Source organism: Elephas maximus, chromosome 7, assembly GCF_024166365.1.
Source record: "Elephas maximus indicus isolate mEleMax1 chromosome 7, mEleMax1 primary haplotype, whole genome shotgun sequence".
NCBI classification, from domain to species: domain Eukaryota; kingdom Metazoa; phylum Chordata; class Mammalia; order Proboscidea; family Elephantidae; genus Elephas; species Elephas maximus.
In genome coordinates this window covers 100,667,049-100,687,826 of record NC_064825.1, presented here as the reverse complement: position 1 = coordinate 100,687,826, position 20,778 = coordinate 100,667,049, and the positions used below count along the sequence as shown (strand labels likewise).

Sequence of the window (20,778 nt, the reverse complement as noted above, 5' to 3'; positions counted from 1 at the left end):
GATGATGGTCCCCACAGCCTTCAGCCCAGCAATTTGGTCCAGAAAAGGATATCTTTATGGAACGTACAGTCTAGTGAGAGCAAATGTAATTACAGCTAGCACATAGAAAGCCTTCGATAAATGTTAGCTGCTATCATTCATGTCACATCACCCATCTGTCAGTTTGCCATACTGTGGTGGCTTGCATGTTGCTGTGATGCTGGAAACTAGACACTGGTATTTCAAATACCAGAAGGGTCACCCAAGGTGGACAGCAAAGCTTCCAGACAAAGACAGAATAGGTAGAAAGGCCTGGAAATCTACTTCTGAAAATTAGCCAGTGAAAATCTTATTACCAATAATGGTTGTTTCTACAGTTGTCATTGAAATCATAGTTTCTGACCTTCACTGAGGACTTACTCTGTGCGTTTCTTCACTTAATCCCCTGGTATCTGTGTTTCTTCATAGCATTTAACACTGCCTGATGTCATGTTAAATACATAGTCACTTCCTACCTGTCTCCCCACCCTGTCGGCTCCACGGAGCCTGACTTCACGGTGTTTTCTTCACTGCGGTGATGGCAGCACCGAGCACGGAGCTTGGAGCAGGGTAGGTGTTTGATATGTGTCTGCCGAATGAACTTACCTGCCCTTTTCGGATAAGGGTGCCAGCACTTAAAAAGAGAAGTTAAATAACTGCTCGACATCACACAGTTAGTGAGCGATGGAGCATAGCCCCCACTGTCCACTTAGTCACTTAGCACCTGTGTACTGACACCCACTATCAGCCAGCCCCGGTGCTGGGGACGCCACAGCGAGCAAAGGAAAAAGGATCCCTGCCCTTCTGAGCTCACAGTCCAGGAAGGATGCAGAGAGACAAATCATGACATGTGTTCTGAGTCTCACAGGAGTGGAAGCATAGGACATTATGGTGGCCATTAGCCGGGAATCCTAGAGACAGGGGCAGGGGAGGTAGCCCTGAATTACCTTCATTACACAGTCAGGAAAGAAGAACAAAGCTGGAGGGGGAAGGCAACGAGCCCGAAAGTTGTGACATCTGTTGAATCGAGCTTCTGCACCCCTTTCTCCCTGTTCCCACCCCACACTCTCCATCTCTGCGTATGGGTCACAGCCTGACCTCCCCATTGGGGAGGTATCTGCTTTCTGCTCAAAACCAGAGGAACAAAACAACAGTCGCTGTCCAGTGGACTCCGACTAATGGCAGCTGTAGAACTGTGCCTCACAGGGTTTTCAATGACTGGTTTTTCAGAAGTAGATCACTAGGCCTTTCTTCCAAGGCACCACCAGGTGAACTCAAGCCTCCAACCTTGCAGTTAGCAGCAGAGTGCGTTAACCATTTCCACCACCCAGGGATTCCTTCTGCTCAGGAGGTGTGGCTTGTTGCCTCCAGCTGACCCCTGCCCATGAGCTCCTTCTCTTCCCTACCAGGTCACCCTGGAGCTTTGGGCTGTGACACACCCACCTCCTGAGATGAGTCTTCTGGACCTTTTTGCCCCTTGAAGGATACGTTGCAATTCCAAACAAACTCTTGTAGGGCGTTAAGTGGTGACATTCTGGAAAGCTGCAGATGGGGGACAGACATGTTTTGGCGCTTCACATGGGCTTCACCACCTCCTGCGAAATGCAGTCCTCCTCGGTTGTCTTTGGTGCATTATCTGCTTATGATGGTGCCTCATGGGACGGACATTTTGTTGACATTGTTGGCCACGTGGTTGGCCAAGCAAGCCCCCATTCGACATCATCATATCACTTTATTGACTCTGTCAGCTCTGCAGGAGCTGGAAGGAATTATCTTTTCAAACAAAGTAATGAATTACAACTCCCCACTGCCCCAGGAACCTGGTTGGTAAGGCAGTGGTTCTCAAACTGGGTTCGTTAGGGCCCTGGAGTTCTACAGAGGAGCCCTAGGACCTTGAGGTGGTGGTGAGGGGTGGGAGGGTATCTGAATAACCAGGACCCTTGGTCTTCTACCCCTGCCACGTCCTGAGTGGTGTCTCTTTCATCTGTTTTGTATGTTGATCTTCAATGTAAGATATTTGAAAAAGATCGCATTTTATGGCAAACTCTTATTGAAGCACATCCCAAAGACAATTAATTCCTCTGTGGTTACCTGTGCCCCTACTCCCTTCTGCAAGGGCCAAGAAACCGGCGTTGATGGGTAAACTGCTTCCTACTCTCTTCCACAAGGGCAGAGAAACCAGCCTTGATGAGTAAATTGTTTCTGTTGTTGTTGGGTGCTATTGAGTCAATTTTCTACTCACAACGACCCCATGTAACAGTAAAACTACCCCATAGGAGATTTCCTAGTCTGTAAATCTTTATGGAAGGAGCTCTGATGGCACAGTGTTTAAGCACTTAGCTGCCAACCAAAAGATTGGCAACTGGAACCCACCCAGCAGCTCCACAGGAGAAAGACCTGCCAATCTGCTTCCATAAAGATTATAGCCTCTGTGTCTGGGGTCTTAAATGCTAGCAAGCAGCCATCTAAGATGCATCAATTGGTCTCAACCCACCTGGATCAAAGGAGAATGAAGAACACCAAGGACACAAGGCGATTACGAGCCCAAGAGACAGAAAGGGCCACATGAACCAGAGACTACATCATCCTGAGACCAGAAGAACTAGATGGTGCCCGGCTACGACCGATGACTGCCCTGACACGGAACACAACAGAGAACCCCTGAGGGAGCAGGAGAGCAGTGGGATGCAGACCCCAAATTCTCATAAGACCAGACTTAATGGTCTGAGACTAGAAGGACCATTCCCGAAGCCAACTCTTCAGACATGGGTTGGACTGGACAATGGGTTAGAGAGGGATGCTAGTGAGGAGTGAGCTTCTTGGATCAGGTGGACACTTGAGACTATATTGGCATCTCCTGCCTGGAGGGGAGATGAGAGGGTGGAGGGGGTTAGAAGCTGGTGAAATGAACATGAAAAGAGAGAGTGGAGGGAGAGAGCGGGCTGTCTTATTAGGGGGAGAGTAATTGGGAGTGTGTAGCAAGGTGTATATGGGTTTTTGTGTGAGAGACTGACTTGATTTGTAAACTTCCACTTAAAGCACAATAAAAATTATTTTTTTAAAAATGCCAAAAAACAAACAAACAAAAGATTACAGCCCCGGAAACCCTACGGGGCAGTTCGCTCTGTCACATGGCTACTCTATGAGTTAGATTCAACTCCACAGCTCCTAACAACAACAACCTTTATGGAAGCAGATTGCCAGGTCTTTCTCTCGCAGAGCTGCTGGGTGGGTTCGAACACCAATCTTTCGGTTAGCAGCCGAGCATTTAGCCATTGTGCCACCAGAGCTCCTCAAATTGTCTCTAGGGTGCCTGTTTGATATGGGTGCAGTGCAACCCCAGCCTAGCATTAGTTGATGGGTTGGAAGGCACTCCCACATGAGACTCCTGCCCTGTCTCCTCTTCTGTTTCAGGAGCTGTCTGCAGGAGCTGGAGAGGTTCTCCTGTCCCTCAGCTACCTCCCGGCTGCCAGCCGCCTTCTAGTGGTGCTGATCAAGGCCAAGAACCTCCACTCGAACCAGTCGAAGGAGCTCCTGGGGAAGGGTGAGTGAGGTGTCAAAGGACAGAGCCAGGGCCCTCCGGCCGCTGGGAATGAGGTAGAGGGAGGCGGCAGTGGAGACAGGTGAGCAGGGAGTAGACCAGGAGCACATTTGTGTCCTCCACCCCATGTTCACTGTCTTAGTTTCTTGGTGTTGCTATAACAGAAAGACCACAAGGGGGTGGCTTTCATGAACAGACATGTGTTTTCTCAGAGTTTAGGTTAGAAGTCTGAATTCAGGGCACCAGCTCTAGGGGAAGGCTTTCTCTCTGTATTGGCCATGGGGGATGGTCCTTGTCTCTTTTCAGCTTCTGTTCCTTGGTTTCTTGGCAATCTTCACATGGCATGGCATCTGTCTTCCCCCCGTATGCTTGCCTCTGTACCTAGTCTGCACCTTTTGTATCTGAGAAATGAGTAGCTTAAAACACACCTAACGCTGATACGCCTCATTGACATAACAGGAAACCCCTATTCCCAAATGGGATTACATGTATAAGGATTAGGATGCCAACACATATTTGTGGGGGGCACAATTCAATCCATAACACTCACAAACCAAGCTGAAGACACACTCACTTCTCAAATTTACATCCATTCACTTCTGGGCCAATTCCATCCACCAGTGACCAGGTATGAGCTACCTTTACCTTTCAGGTCCACCAGAAGTAGAATCAGCCTTAACCATGCATCACAGGAAGCCAAAGGTCAGACTATACCCATGGGGTGGAATGGCTGGGTTGTAGGAGAAACTTGACCCACCCTTGTCACCCAGGCCTAACTGGACCCACCTCACAAACAGGTGTTGGGAAGCCCAGGCTGTTCTTTTGTCTCAGCCAGCCACCACTCCACTCCGCACACCCAGCCCAGACTCTTCTCAGCCTTTGCCAACCTGCCACTCCCACGCCAGCTGAAGGTGTGTGGGCATGCGGGCTAAGGCTTGAGGCTCAGGGCATCTGCCCAGCACATACCCAAATAAGCATCTCCTCAACATTCTGAAAGCCCCAGTTTTTCCTTCTGGTTACCCCAGCTCACATCCCAAATCTTGTCAGAGCAGGTAAGCAGCACCAGTTAGCCGTGCAGTACCTGGACCAGGAGCAACCAGCTTACAGCAGGAGAGTACAGTAAATAATTGCCACTATGTTCCGAATCTTTGAGCAAAAGATTCTGGGCAAATGAAGTCAGAAGAGTTGTTTTTGTTGATGGATTCCAGAGCCAAAGACTAGAGTTCAATGCTTCTTCCTTCTCCCCTCAGAGCCTCCTTTTCTCCTGCTCTTTTTTTTTTTTTTAATAGCTCCTTCCAGGACCATTACTGCACACCACTTTGTCTCTCAAATATCTCTGCTGAAATAACAAACTAACCACCCAGGGGTGATAATTATAGCAATAAATACAGAGTAGCAATTATTCTCACATTAGCTTCAGGGACCTTGACTAATGAATGTTTCCAGAACCGATTTTGAGCCTTGTAATGTTGTATGAGAAGCCCTGGTGGCACAGTGGTTAAGAGCTACAGCTGCTAACCAAAAGATGGGCAATTTGATTCAGCCACTCCTTGGAAACCCTACGGGGCGGTTCTACTCTGTCCTTTAGGGTCGCTATGATTCACAATCTACGCAACAGGTTTGGTTTGGTTTAATGTTACACAAAAGCTTGTCTGGTGGCCCAGTTATGGATTTTCTGGGGGGCTGTTCTGTGGGTGTAGTGACTGTGGGGGCCAAGGCAGTCCACTTTCATCCTCCACCTGAAGTTGGGGTTCTCAAGGCAAACTTACAAAAGAACAGGTAAGAAAAATTCAACAAACCAGCAGGAGACCTACTATCTTAATAATAGAAAATAAATAAGTAAAGCTTACATGGAGGAACAGGGGATGAAAACATGGGGGTGACTTGGTTTTCCAGTGTGAATTTAAAATCAATTGCAGGACACTTGTGCCATTGCCTGGGACTGGTTTGATGTGGGGAATACGAAGTCATGGTGAAGGGCTCCTGGCAAAGTTTGGTTTCCTGGTGACCCACAGTTATTGTTAGTTGCGGTCCAGTCAGCTCCAACTCATGGTAACCCTACACATAACAGAACAAAACATTGCCGAGTCCTGTACCATCTTCACAGTTGTTGGTATGCTCAAGTCCATTGGGTGTCTACCAGCCTAAGCCATGCATCTTCACCGAGTCATGTACCATCTTCACAGTTGTTGGTATGCTCAAGTCCATTGGGTGTCTACCAGCCTAAGCCATGCATCTTCGCCGAGTCATGTACCATCTTCACAGTTGTTGGTATGCTCAAGTCCATTGGGTGTCTTCCAACCAAAGTCATGCATCTTCGCCGAGTCTTGTACCATCTTCACGGTTGTTGGTATGCTCAAGTCCACTGGGTGTCTTCCAGCCTAATTCATGCATCTTCGCCGAGTCCTGTACCATCTTCACGGTTGTTGGTATGCTCAAGTCCATTGGGTGTCTTCCAGCCTAAGTCATGCATCTTCGCCGAGTCCTGTACCATCTTCACGGTTGTTGGTATGCTCAAGTCCATTGGGTGTCTTCCAGCCTAAGTCATGCATCTTCGCCGAGTCCTGTACCATCTTCACAGTTGTTGGTATGCTCAAGTCCATTGGGTGTCTTCCAGCCTAAGTCATGCATCTTCGCTGAGTCCTGTACCATCTTCACAGTTGTTGGTATGCTCAAGTCCATTGGGTGTCTTCCAGCCTAAGTCACGCATCTTCTAGCACTGTGTTGGACAATGTTCTGTTCTGATCCGTAGGCTCTTCACTGGCCAATTTTCAGAAGTAGATCACCAGGCCTTTCTTCCTAGTCTGGAAGCTCCACCATGGGTGACCCTGCTTGAATTTGCAATACTGATGGCATAGCTTCCAGCATCAAAGCAACATTCAAGCTACCACAGAACAACAAACTGACAGACAGGTGGTGGCTCCCTTGAAGGCCGTGATCTTGGGCCACCCTATGGCCAGCCTTAGATATTATGCTTATTGTCTGTTTCCCACACTTGAGTGTAAGTTCTGTGGAGGCAGGAATTTTCACTATATCCCCAGTGCCTGGCATATGTTGTTGTTAGGTGCCTTCTAGTCAATTCTGACTCATGCAACCCCATGTGACAGAGTAGAACTGTCCCAAAGGGTTTCCTAGGCTATAATCTTTACGGGAGCGTATTGCTAGGTCTTTTCTCCTGTGGGAGCAGCTGATGGGTTTGAACCACTGACCTTTTAGTTAGCAGCCAGGTGTATAACCACTGCGTCACCAGGGCCCTTTGGCCTATGATAAACACTTAAAATTGCTGACTGAATGCATGACCCATGGTGGGGGGCAGGTGGAGAGGGAGCCTCAGTGCAGGTCTTCAGCCGGAGACTGTCTCTCCAGCCACAGGAGGAAGTATTGTGAGCCCTGCCAGACCCCTGAAGCTCACTCTCGGCCCTTCTCTCTGTCTCTCTTTCCCCTGTCCCTCCTCAGATGTCTCTGTCAAGGTGACCTTGAAGCACCAGGCTCAGAAGCTGAAGAAGAAGCAGACGAAACGGGCCAAGCACAAGATCAACCCTGTGTGGAACGAGATGATCATGTTTGAGCTGCCCGACGACCTGCTGCGGGCTTCTAGCGTGGAGCTGGAGGTGCTGGGCCAGGACGAGGAGGGCCAGAGCCGCGCGCTTGGCCACTGCAGCCTGGGCCTGCATGCCTCGGGCACCGAGTGCAGCCACTGGGAGGAGATGCTCAAGAACCCGCGCCGGCAGATCGCCATGTGGCACCAGCTGCACCTGTAGATGGCTGCCCGCCCAGGTGCCTCCCACCTCCACTCCAGCCAGTCCCTCCGGCCCCAGCTGTCTTCTGCAACCTCCTCCTTGTGCCCCCTCCTCATTCCGACACCGAGGAGACGGCAAAGGCAGGACCCTAGTCCTTTCTCATCACACCCCCATTTTTTAAAAAAATGGATTCGGGCACCCGCCGTGAGCAGGGCAGTGCATTTTGCTCACTTCTGGGTTATCGAAAAAGACGCCTATCAAATACAACCTGTGTGCAGGTTTGCAGGTGGGGTCAGGCTTGATGCAGAGGCTGCTTAACTTGGGGAATAATGGACGCAAAGCAGAATTTGGCTTTTCAAAAATAAGCATTTCCCCCCCCCAAAAAAAAAAAAGATGAAGTAAGTAAACCGATCCTGGATCAACTCATAGCATTAAAGATTGTGACGATGTGATGAAATCTTAAAAAAATCTTAGCTAGTGTTAAATCAAGCTCCCCACTCCAAACAGTAACCCAGCAGTTCTCAAACCTTAACCAGTTGCTGTCAAGTCCATTTGGATTCACGGTGACCCACGAGTGTCAGAGTAGAGCTGTGCTCCATTGGGTTTTCAATGGCTGATTTTTTAGAAGTAGATTGCCAGGCCTTTCTTCCAAGTTCCCTCTGGGTAGGTTCAAACCTCTAGCCTTTCAGCCATCAGCTGAGTCCATTAACCGTTTGCACCACCCAGGGACTTTTCTCAAACCTTATTGTGTGAAGGATCACCTACAGATTCCCGGGCCCCCCAGAGATATTCCAAATCAGTATTCCTGGCCAAAGCCCAGGAACCTGCATTTTTAACAAGCACTGGGTGGTTCTGATACAGAGGTTGGGGCTCTACACTTGGAGGAATCCCTTCTACAACATTCCAAACAGTCCTTCATGGGGCCCCTAGAGCATAAGGTAGCTTTTTCCATTGCTGGATACTTCCTCTTGTCAGCATGAAACTGGGGTGTCTCTGTTTCTTCTTTACTTTCATTCTTACTTTTTTAGTTTGTGCTTCTCAGATTCTGTTCTCGGACTGAATTTTGTGCCTTTTTTTTTTTTTTTAATAACTTTATCGTTTTATCTCAAAGTCAGTTTATATTATACTTTGGGAGAAGACCTTCCCTGACAAATTCCAGGTGGGATCGTCTGTTAGAAAGTTGGGCTGGATTCTGAACACTAGTTCTCACGGCCACCAGCATCACCCACGTGATCTCCTGAAATCGACCCTTTCCTTTTCTACATTCCAGCCACTTCAGGAGGAATTTAGTTTGGGGCACATATTAATTTAGTCTATTACATCTGGCTACATGAAGGACGATAACTTTAAAAAGGAAATGAGGTCTTTTACAAATGGGTCTCCCTCCCTAATTTGCAGGACTTGCCACTTGAATTGGTAAATAACCAGCAGCTATGTATTGAATTCCTACCTTGCTGTTCTAAGCAGATGTTCACGTTGTTAATTATACCTAAATTATGAGCCTTGCTGAGTGGTTAGAATACTCACCCATGAACCAGGATTCCTGGGTTCTGTTGTTGTCACTGTCCTTTCAAAACCTCAGTTTGGCCATCTGTAAAATAGGCCTAATGACATGGGAGCCCTTTCTCTGTGGATGATACGATAAATGAAATAATGCTCAAAAACTACAGGTGCTCCTTGGCTGAAAACAAACTAGCAGACACAGCCTTCGAGACAGCCAGAGGATCATCTTTAAACTAGATTACTGTCTTTCACTTCAAGTTGGCAGCTGAGACTGTCCGGAAAGTTCCAGAACCATCCTAAGCATTTCCAGAACCAGGAGATTTCACATTTGGATTCCTTAGTACTGACATCCAAACTCTGGGCCTTCAGATGTCATTCCAGTCCTCTGATCTAAGAAAGAATTCCTAGACAAGATAGGTAAGGGTTATAATTATTCCTTCAATAAGTCACTCTTGCCTTCTCCCTGAGAATCTGAGCAGGGATCTTAGAACTTTAGTCACTATTTTCCCTTTCTATACAGAAAGAGGAAAGCATTAGAAATAAATTCTACCTATCATCTGAAGAGAGAGAAAAAATATCTAATCCCTCTTCCATGGGACACTCCTTCAGATAATTGAAAACCTTGACCATTACTGTTGAACGCCCCCTCCAAGTCTTTTTTTAGATGAAGCATTTGTTAGTCGTTTCCTCTGACATGTTTCTGAGACCTTTCTCACCACACTGGTCTCTCCTTTCTGGCTGGCATGGCTAAAACAGAACAAAAATATTCCCTACATTAGCTCACCAGCACCCTCTTCTTGGTAACCATCTGCTACCCAGTCCAGCAAAGTCTGGATTCTAGACTGAAAATCAGAAGAGTGGTTCTACTTCCCTGTAAATCTAGGTACCCACCTCACCAGGGGCGGGTTAACCAGTAAGCAGGGTAGGCACTGGCCCACAGTAAGCAGGGTACGCACAGGCTTAACTGTGTTGATTTACTAATCTGAGCAATTTCATCTGGGTTTCACGACATGAATAAACCCAGGTGAAATTGTTCAGTACAGATCAGTAAATCAGCACAACTAAGCCCATGCATACCTTGCTTATTGGGTAATCCATTCCTGCGCCTTACAGTCACAGCAAAGGACATTTGAGGTGGGCTAGGCAGGGCTCCTGATCCCAGAATATCAATGCCATTCATGGTAATTCCATCATCAAACATTCATTGCTTTGGATCTCAAAGATTTCGTCTTCCAGAATCCAAAGTAAAGGTTGCCCCCGATAGGAGTTCAACTCCACCACAGAACTTCTTAGGTGTCAGCCATCACCTCACTTGACAGGGATGTGTAGGGATGAAGTAGGTTTTTCAGGGATGCCTGTTGTGTTCACTGGTGTATTATAAGCACCTTAGATTGAGCTGGCTCATGGGTGCTCAATAATGAATGAATGAATGAATGAAGGATAGGTGAGGAAATAGCTAGAAAAAGACACTGCAAATGGCATAAAAATCAGAGTCCTATCTGGAAACTCTGGTGGCGTAGTAGTTAAGTGCTACGGTTGCTAACCAAAAGGGTGGCAGTTTGAATCCATGAGGCACTCCTTGGAAACTCTATGGGGCAGTTCTACCCTGTCCTATAGGGTCGCTATGAGTCGGAATCAACTCCATGGCTATGGGTTATCTGAATTCTCAGTGGTAAAGGCCTCAGGCTTCTCAGCAGTTGGCCTAGAAATTCATGCCATTGAGTATTACTGTCTTCCTAATGATAATTCATAGCTCTCTGTGTAAATGTAATTAACGAGAATATAATTGCTGTGCTTTTCCACCAAAAATCCATCTTGGTGAATTCTAAATTACCCAGAGATGTCAAAATGCCCAATCCAAAAACTCCAGTAATCGTTGAATCAGCTTATCTTGTACCAGACACAATTGCAATTACTACCGAATTAGAGTAATTGAGTCTGTGTGAACGGATCTGATCATTTCTGAAAGGAACACCTTGTACTCTGTCAAGGAGCATTTTCTAAAAAGGGTGTGCATGAAGCAGAGATGAAAATTAAGTGAGTGACCACCTTAGACTTTGCACAAAAGGTGACCTGGTTTTTTCATTGAAACAGCTATGGGGATAGAGAATTAGGAGTCCACCCTCATTCGTGACTCCATTTCTTGCATCAAATCAGTATGTATTTGTTGAATGCCTATTGATCAACACCTTGCACATATCTGTCCATTCCAACTTGAGATATGACTCTTGGTGTGGATTAAATGACACATCACTCCAAACAACACCATGGAGAAAGAGAGAAACAGCTCTTCTGGGGCAACTCCTTTGAGATGTAAAGGAGTCCTAGGTGGAAGGTGGCTGTTGCCTAAACCAAACTGGGGTGAGGACCACCAAAAGAGAGACATAGTCCTTGTGATTTGTTTCTGCCTCCTGTGTTTCCTGTTGTCAAATGCTCATTGTGTGTTTGTTTTACAGTCATAAACCGAAGCACAAAAAGACGCATGGGACATTGTAGTCATATGTCTGGTGTCACATTTTAGAGCAAAAACCTTGCAGTGGTAAATAAATACTTTCCAACAGGGTCAGCTGACTGGTGTTTTCTTCCTTTCTTTCTTTTCCTTTTACTTAATATTTTAGACAAGCAAACATGCAGGAAAATATAATTAGATAAATACCCATGAACCACCATGAAAACCTACCACTCATGAAACTCGACATAAACAGGTGAAGTCCCCCTCAGTGCCCTGGACTCAGGAAAGCGCCATCTGGTATTTGGGATTTCTCCTCCCCATGCATTTCTTTATGCTTTTACTGCAGGTATATGTAAACTCTCAGCACTAGAATATTTTTGTGTGTTTTTAAAACTTATTTAAACTGTATCACACTGTTTTTGCTCAACATTAAAATTTTGAGCTTCATCCATACAAATATAGGTTGGCCTAGTTCATTTATTTTCTGCTGCTGTATAATATTCCGGAAACCCTGGCAGCGTAGTGGTTAAGAGCTACGGCTGTGAACCAAAGGGTCAGCAGTTCAAATCCACCAGGTGCTCCTTGGAAACTCTATGGGGCAGTTCTACTCTGTCCTATAGGGTTGCTATGAGTCAGAATTGACTCAACGGCACTGGGTTTGTTGTTTTTTTTTTTTTTTTTTGGTATAATATTCCATTGTATTGATACACCACAATCCCATTCTCCTACTGATGTATATGTAGATGTTTCCCTTTTTTTTCTGCTGTAAGAAATGCTGCTGTGAACATGTCTCCTTGGGCACATGTGCAAATTTTTCAAGAATATATACCGAGGAGTAAGTGGAATTGATAGGTCCTAGAAATTTTTTTTTTTTTTGGAGTGTAGAGTGTGTTTTTCCACAGAGTGTGAGTGATGCCGCAGTGGTTAAGAGTTCAGGCTGCTAACCAAAATGTTGGTGGTTTAAATCTACCAGTCGCTCCTTGGAAACCCTATGGGGCTCTATCCTACAGGGTCACTATGAATCGGAATCGACTCAATGGCAACAGGTTTGGTTTTGGGTTTGGAGTGTGAGTGGAGTCCCTAGGTAGCAGGAACAGTTAAGTGCTTGAACAAACTCACCCACATGTGCCTCAGAAGACAGACCTGGCAATCTGCTTCTGAAAGGTCACAGCTTTAAAAAATCCCATGGAGCAGTTCCACTCGGCACACGAGGGGTTGCCATGAATCGGAATCAACTCAAGGGCACCTAACAACAAGAGTGTGTGTGTGTGTGTGTGTGTGTGTGTGTGTGTGTGTGTGTGTGTGTGTGTGTGTGTGTGTGTGTGTGTGTGTGTGTGTATGCCTTGATGGCCTTGCCTAAGCACTGAATCAAAGGGACTACCCACATTTAGGGATGCAAGGATTAGGTAAGGCCTCTTGGGACTCTGACTTCATTCCAGAGGAGAAAAATTGATGGAAACCAGACACTGTTCTTTTTTTAACATCCCAAAGAAACACTCCCACCAGTGGCAGAGTCAGTGCAGCTGCCAGTGGGACCTGTGTGCTCCAGATGGTGGGCAGGGACATGGTGACTCCCGGAGTCCTGCCACCGTAGGCCCTCATGGTGGCTACTGCAGCCCTGGCCTCTGGAGGAAGACGCTTTGGCATCAAGCAAGGCACAGGGCCTGAATTTTAAAGTCAGCAGGAAATCAACCAGGCCACAGGGAACTAAAATCAAAGGCTCTTAAAAAGGATAAATGATCCATAAAGAAAGCCATTAGATATCATTGCTTTCCAAGTCTATGTGTATAAGTTCTTACTTTATATTATAAAAATATATATATAATTTACTTTTTTTAGTTTTCATGATAAAATAGGAGAAGTGGGTCTTACCCAAAAAGCAGAAAATTACATAGACTATGTTTCAAAGATAACTCTGAATACAGCCCACCTGAGCCCAAAATGCGTATGTAAGTAAGAGTCTGGACTTATACAAAAGAGAAATGGGAAGAGGGGCTCATTAATGACTGATACAAGGACTTTCCATGGATGTACCTTAAATAACAAACACTACTCCTGCATAAAAAATCAAATCGGGTCTAGAGCACTGTATTAGGAGCTTAGAACCCGTGGCCCAGCTTGGCTTTGTCACTGGCCACCTTCATGGCCCTGGGCAAGTCCTTTGTCTCCACACGTGTAAAATGAATTTGGCCTCAGTTTCCACATATGTAAAATGCTTCCCAAGGTCCCTTCCAGCTTTCACATTTTGTGAAGCTGTGATCTCGACTGACAACAGTGGACTGTTCACACCCATCCTTAGCATCCTATCTTGTGTGTAAAGCAAACCGAACCCATGTACATGTGTATCTGCGATCCTTGCCCCACGCCACTAATGCCCTCTGGCATCTCCTGACAGTCCTCTGGCCACCCCCTCCCCTGGACAATATCCAGTGTCATCTGAGGCTCTGAGTCACTCTTATTAATTGCTGATGGGATCGGTGGTAATTTTCCACCAGAGTTTTTGTATTTTTAGAGTCAATTGGAAGCACCACCATTTCAGAAGCTCTGAACCCTATCATCTGTTCCATCTCCGTCCCGGGGCAGGCACCTGGCAAGGACAGCACCCCAGGATGTGGCTGTAGATGGATTTAGGGGGCTGGACATATTCTTGATGACAGGGTTGGAGAACTCCTCCCAAGCTCCCCTCCCTGGTTTCCTGCAGGGGAGCCAGCACAGATGGTCCCTGGCCAGGGCCCCAGGTGCTTCCCCAAGCCAGAGATAGCGACGCCTACCTGGGAGGAGGATGGGAGAAAGCTGATCTTGGCACTAGAAGCCAGACGTTGCCACGGAAACCAGTCTAATGTTGGCCACTGTGTGATCAGAGCTGTGTGGTGGCACGTCCTTACCTGGTGTGGTCTCTCCACACCTGCTGGGTTTGGTTCCTATCCCATTTCCCAGGGCAGCCTATTGGCAAGTGGTGAGGACAGAAATCCTGTCCCAGAAACCGAGGAATTCAAACCAGGGACAAGCAAGCTGTTTTTCCAAGGCAAGACCAACAAAGCCAGTGAAACCTCTGCAGTCCCTCTCCCCTCCAGGGCCAGGTGAGTTAAGCTCTTGGAAGCAGGAGAAGCTGCCCTGAGGGTGCTATGGGCCGTCAATGCTAGCCACAGGCAGTGGTGGCTCTGTGTTAAAAGTCACAGGCAACTCCTCACCCAGGGCTGTTGTTATGTGCCATTAAGTTGATTTGGACTGATAGTGACTCCATGTAACAGGGTAGAACTGCCCCATAGGGTTTTCTTGGCTGTAATCTTTATGGGAGCAGATTGCCAGGTCTTTCTTCCGTGGAGGCTCTGTGTGAGTTCGAAGCCCCAACCTTTCCGTTAGCAGCCAGGTGCTTAACCACTGCACCACCAGGGATCCTCTTCACTTAGGGTAGTCCCAGGAATTCTGGGTGAAAGAGGATGGCAGCAGGGAATCCCAACACTTCCTACCCCCTACTTCATCCCAACCAAAGAGGTAATAATAATGATAATGATGACCAGTAATCACCATGCAGCAAAACTGCTCTGTGCTAAGCCCTGAAGAAACAGACTCAGATAAGTGACTTGTCCAAGGTCTCACAGCTTGTAAGGGGCACAGGTGGGATTTGAATTTGGTTCTGCCTAACTCTAAAGTCCAGGCTCTGGCACATAGCCAGCGACCAAGGGTCTTTATTGGAAAGGCAACTTAGATGCATAAGCAGTAGCTTCTAAATGCTACCTGGATTGAGAGTCCCTAAACTGGAAGGGACTAGAAAAGTTCCCTTTCAAGGTGAATCAGGTGACACCTGGATTGGGTGGGACATTCCCCAAGGGCAAGAGCAATTTCGAGTGCAGGGAATCTTAAGTAAGCACCTCAGGGACAATCTCCAGCTTTGTACAGAAGGGCCTGGGCCAAGGCCAGATGTAGCCAGAGGTCAGGTACAGGGTCATTTTGATCAAGTGGAGAAACAGAGACAGAGACAGGTAAACTGGGAGAACTCAGGACTTCAGCCGTCACCAGGGCAGCATTGCTGAGGCTGCACTTTTATCAGGTACTGCTTAAATTTTTCCTTCTTTCCTTCCTCCCTCCCTCCCTCTCTTTCTTCCTTCCATATTTAGGGCCTATTATGTGATAGAAGCCCTGGTGGTGCAGTATTTAAGAGCTTCTTCAGCTGGCTAACCAGAAGGTTGGCAGTTCTAATCCACTAGCCTGTCTTTGGAAACTTTACGGGGCAGTTCTACTCTGTCCTATAGGGTTGCTATGAGTTGGAATCGACAGGACAGCAATGGTTATTTATTTATTTTTTATGTGATAGTTAGAGTCCTGGTGGCACAGTGGTTAAGAGCTCAGGCTGCTAGCCAAAAAGGTCAGCAGTTGGAATCCACCAGCCACTCCTTGGAAACCCTATGGGGGCAGTTCTACTCTGTCTTAGAGGGTCACTCTGAGTTGGAATTGACTTGAAGGCAACAGGTTTGGGTTTTTTTTTGGATGTGATAGGTACTGCACATACCCACCCACCCAGAGAGTTGTTAAAAAGTCTCCACATTCAATCTGGGCTGGAAAGGAGGAATGTGTGGTCACCTTATAGGGATGGCAACTAGGATCACATAACGACATGTGTATAAATGTTTGTATGAGAAACTGTGCTGTAAACCTTCACCTAAAGCACAATTAAAAAAAGTCTCCACCTTCGCTTTGCGGGTACTACAATCCAGAGGGGGGAAAGAGACAATGAACAATGACACACATACACAATAATTATCCAGTTGCAAACTGAAATAAGTGTTATGAAGAAAATATATCAGGAGGAATAAAGAACAGTGGCTTGAGCGTGGTCAGGAAAGACCTCTTTGAGAAGGTGGTACTTCTGAGACCTAACAGAAGAGAGGAGCTCAGCCAGGCAACCATCCCGAGGGAAAGGACTCCAGGCAGAGGGCACAGGGTACTGGAAGGTCTGGAGTCAGAAAAGAGCTTGGTGAGTGAGAGGAACAAGAGGAGACCAGCGTGGCTGGAGCACAACACAGGGGAGGACACAGACGAGGCAGGGACTGGGTCATGCAGGGCTGATGTGCCATGACTGGGGTTGAATTCTGAGAGGATGCCATGACTAGATTTGTGTTTTAAAAAGATCTCTGTAGAAATTCCACATGGCAGCCATAGAAATCTTCAGGCAGCTATCCAGTCCCCTGAATCTCTCTGAGGTGAACATCACTAGTCCCCTCAACTTGTCCTCTGTACTTTGGAGAGGGAAACTGAGGAGAAGAGAAAGGGATGGGAGTAGAACAGACCCCATTCCCTTGAACACCCCTCAAGCCTCACTGTGGGAAAGCTGGCCTCATGGCCAAGTGCAGATGGGGGGCTTTCTTGTCCTTGCTTTTCAGTGATGAAATAATTAATATGTATGTCCCAGATACTAATGCAAATATGGTTCAAATGTGGGTCAAATCTGAGTGAGATATGGGGGGGGGGTCATTGACCCCGGTTCTCCTGAGCTGGTTAGACATGATGGACATACACCTTTGTTTCTCCTCCCCTACTCCTCCTCCTCAGGAAATAAGAGAACTAGAACATTCCATGGGGGATGAGGGGTGGCCTTCACAATAGGAAGCCTCTGAGTGACCAAAGGAGGAGGGCCTCAGGGGCTGAGAGAGAAATGGTAGATAGGAAGAAGGCAAACATTAAGAGAAAGGGAGAGAGAAGGCGCTGACAGGAAGCTAGGTGATGAAGAGCAGAAGCTGAGAGTAGGAGAACTTAGCATTTCGTAAAGGAAAAAGGCATTATCTATGTCATTATTGAATGTATGCCCAACTTCTTTCTAGAACAATTTGGTGAAAACATCTCTCATCCTCACCCCCATACCAAGGTAACTATTGGGAAAATATCCTTTCCCAGCGGACAGGCAAGGCAGTTGAGGGAGAATTAGAAGAACAGTTTATTTCCAACAGCTCTGTGGGTTTCCTCAAAGAGATTCTTGTGGAAAAAATGCATGTAGGGGCAGATGTACTGATTTTAAACAGTCCGGCCTAACTGGTGGGTGAGGTATACTAGTTCCCTGCTGGGAGTAAACGCTAACAGGGGAGAAGTGAGAGCAACAGGAAGGAGCTGAAGTGGCAGCTTCCGGTTTCTTCCAAAATGGCAGCCCTTGCTGTGGGGCCAATTCTGAAGCATCCCCGAGCACAGAACTGGGAGAGAGGCGAGGAGGAAGGGATTTGACCTTGTGAGTAAATTTAAATGTTTTTTATTAACAATTTTCATACATTACAAGGATAATATGACAAAAGGAAAGTTTCTGCGTACATATTATGATAAACCAACATAGCTCTATTTGTATCCAGTGTTCTAGGCCCCCTCACACAGGTACTATAAAGCATAGTCTGCAAAATAATATCGAGTCTTTTTTTAAGAAAGAAAGTATTAACATATTAATATGTACGTGATAATAGACTCCTAGGTATTTCCCCCACCCCCACTTTATATTTCCTTTGTGATTGAAATGAAACGGTACAGCAGCGTAGGGATGGAGAGGAGAGAGAAAGGGGCTGGAAAAGACCAAATCAAACTGCTGGTTCTCTAGAGAGACAAAAGTGAAGGCTGCGGGGTGCCCAAGGGCAGCCTGACCTTCGTCTTTTGTGAGCAGTATTGTAACCGGCAGTCCTCCTCTGGGCGGAGGGCAGGATCCCCTCAGGCCCCATGACGTGATCTCTCTCTGAGGTACAGTGCATTGTGGGATTGCTACCCGGGGAAGCCCGTCCCCTGCCCGACGGTCTGACCCATCGCCATGGGAGGAAGGCTCGGCTGGACTGGTCTGTCTTGAGCCAGGCACTAGAGGGTGTTCCAAGACCCAGTTGGCAGCTAGCTGTGGCTCAAGGAGACCAGGGTGGACGTGGGGTGGGGGGGCGGGGGGAGGTGGGCATTGGCAGAACAGACCCTGGCCCCGAACTCCAGGTAGTAAGGGCGGGTCTGCTGGAGACTGAGGTACATTGGTAGATGTTGGGGAAAGGCGGGATGGGGTCAGAGGAGGCCTCAGGGATGGGAAATGCATGCCTTGTAGAGCCCTAAGGCGAAGGCTGGTCTGGAGAGCAGGGGTTGTAGGCACCCACTGTCCCTCATCATCCAGGGCTCCAACAAACCCTCCACCCCACCTCCAGGGGAAAGAAACGACAGAGGGAAAACTGCAAGTGAAACGGGCTTCTGATTCCCGTCAGGGCGCCGCGAGCCCTCCGTCATGCTGCCAGCTGCTACTGTGCCCTGCTGCCCACCTCCTGTCCCTGGACACCCCGCCCGGCTCACGCGGCTTGGGATGGGCGCGGGGACACGTCCTGCCCAGTAGAGGTGGGTGAGCGCGGGGCCTCGCAGCTTAGCCTCTGCTTCGAGTCACAGAATGAGAACAGTGTACGTGAACTAAACCTGCCTGGTACGTGGGGCTGGGTGGGGTCCCTGGGCCTCCCTGCAGGAGGACAGGGAAATGCGGTGTCCTGAGTACAGCCGGCGGCAGCGGCTGTGCAAAGCTGGCAGGGCCAGAGCCCTGCTTCTGACCTTGAGTTGCCACTGAACCTAGGAGTGTGCGGATATGTCTCTCCCACCCTTCTCTCGTAGCTGGTGCCCCCTGCCATGGCCAGCAAGCCTCTGGGTGGCGGGCAGGCTGCCTGGCGTCGCTCTCGCTGCCCACTTCACTGCCCCTACCCCAACCCCTGCCAGGAAGACAGACAGTGAGTGGTTGAGTGGGAAAGGGAGGCTAGGACGCTGTACTTCAGAGGTGTGGTCTCTAGGGGGCAGCGGACGCAGACAAGGGGGGAGGGGCGGCATATTCGAGGACCTCCCTAGGTACAATTTGCGCCTTTCCTATTGCCACTGACTCTGCTCCTACCTAGGGGGGCTTTGGGGAAGATTGTGCAGTGGTCCCGACCCCAAATGACAGAGACCACGCCCTACTGCCAAGCAGTAGGCTTTCGAGAGGATGTAGGGGCCACTTAAGCTGGGGCTCAGGGGTATCTCCTTCCAACATCAGACCATGCCTGGGGAAAGGAGAAAAAGTGCATGGAGAGGGCCGGGACCCAGGCCTCCTGGAGGCACAGGCGAGGTGGTGGGACGTCCTCTCTTCTCCAACACTCCATAGGAGGCCCGTTCCCAGCACACCCTGCCTGCTGAGCTTCCCGGCTCCCCAGCGAAGGCTCTCTTCCTGCCCCTTCGCATACACAGCGCCAGACTTTCCCTCTTGCGCTCCCAGCTCGCTATAGACTCTGTTTTTATATCTATTTAAAACATAGAAATGTATAAATATATAGGATATTATTTATAGATATATAGACGTGATTTCATCTCTTACTCTGTGTGTATACGTACTGTATATGTCCATATATACAATATATAGGCTGTAGCATCTCTTTTCTACAATGCACACACCCCTGCTTCCATGCACTAGCTCCTGGGGAGACTGGATTGCATAGGTACTTCCAGGGTCATACCACTTGGAGGGATAAGGGGAGTGCCAGATGGAAGGGGAGGGCCGTACCATTTTACTCCCCAAAGGGCACTTTTTTTCTCTCTGACAAGCAAAGGTCACCTCAAAGGCTCCTTAAAACACCGCAGCTCCATCCACTCAGCTAAAGCACCCTGACCGACAGAGAGAAACGAAGGCCTCCTTCCAAGCGTGTCTCTTGCCAAAACCTTCCCCCCTAAGGACTGGACACCTGTCTAGGACCCACCACCACCTCCCAAGGAGGTTGGTGCCTGGCACAGGATTGTTCCAAGCTCACATGTCCCTCAAACACTCCTTTCTTGCTAGGGAGGTCTGGCTTCCCTACTTCAGCTGCCACAGCCTGGCCTGGCTGGGCTGGCCACTTGAAGGGGCAAGGTGCAACCTGACTTCTTGTGCCCAAACTGATGTATGCACCAAGAGAGAATGTAAATGAAGCCTTCTATTGGGAAACCCACTCAGACTGTAGCCAAAACCAGATCTAGATATAGAATTCCTGTTTCCAGAGGGGGTGGAGAAAAACAGAGGGAAAGGAAACTAGGAGAGAGAGGCGATACTTCAACCCCTCAGGCCTCATCAGGCTTCAGGTGAGCAATCCAAGAGGATGCCAGCCCCAGAGCCCAGGCTGGGCCAATTCGTCGTCCACTGCAATCTCTCCACTATCATTTTCTGCCTTCCACGTGCTTTTCCTATTTTCTTCTTCTTGGCATCACCTCCAAACAAACAGAAAATATTTCAACATTGTCTTAAATAATTATGAGATCCTTCCTCCAAATTAAAGGATTGACAAAAACAAGTCAAGGGGAGAGGGCTCAGCAAAACAACTTGACATGGAAGCATGGAGCAGGGGCTGGGGTCAGAGACACCCAAATGCCACCAATTCAGGGCCCAGAGCTGCATCCAGTCATCCAGGGATCCTGCTCTCGTTCCCAAGTGAGGATGGGGAATGAGGATCTGCTTGGGACCACCATATGTCAGGCTGGCAAACACTGGGATTCTGGAATGGCAAGACTGCAGCAGGGCTGGGCTGTCCTCACATGTCACAGGT

The 20,778-nt window shown here is 48.0% G+C and overlaps 1 protein-coding gene across 2 annotated transcripts in view; it reads left to right on the top strand.

The window, feature by feature from the left end:
* The window catches only part of SYT13 (synaptotagmin 13), a 70,675-nt gene extending 58,954 nt beyond the window's left edge, over positions 1-11,721 (top strand). Inside the window, exons 5-6 of one of the 2 annotated variants that reach the window (XM_049890949.1) lie at positions 3,433-3,562; positions 7,016-11,721. In XM_049890949.1, coding sequence (XP_049746906.1) covers positions 3,433-3,562; positions 7,016-7,320 — 435 coding nt within the window. In that variant the 3' untranslated portion in view covers positions 7,321-11,721. The remainder of the gene's footprint in view (positions 1-3,432; positions 3,563-7,015) is intronic. The other variant, XM_049890948.1, reaches the window with a different exon arrangement.
* The last annotated feature ends 9,057 nt before the right edge of the window (positions 11,722-20,778 follow it).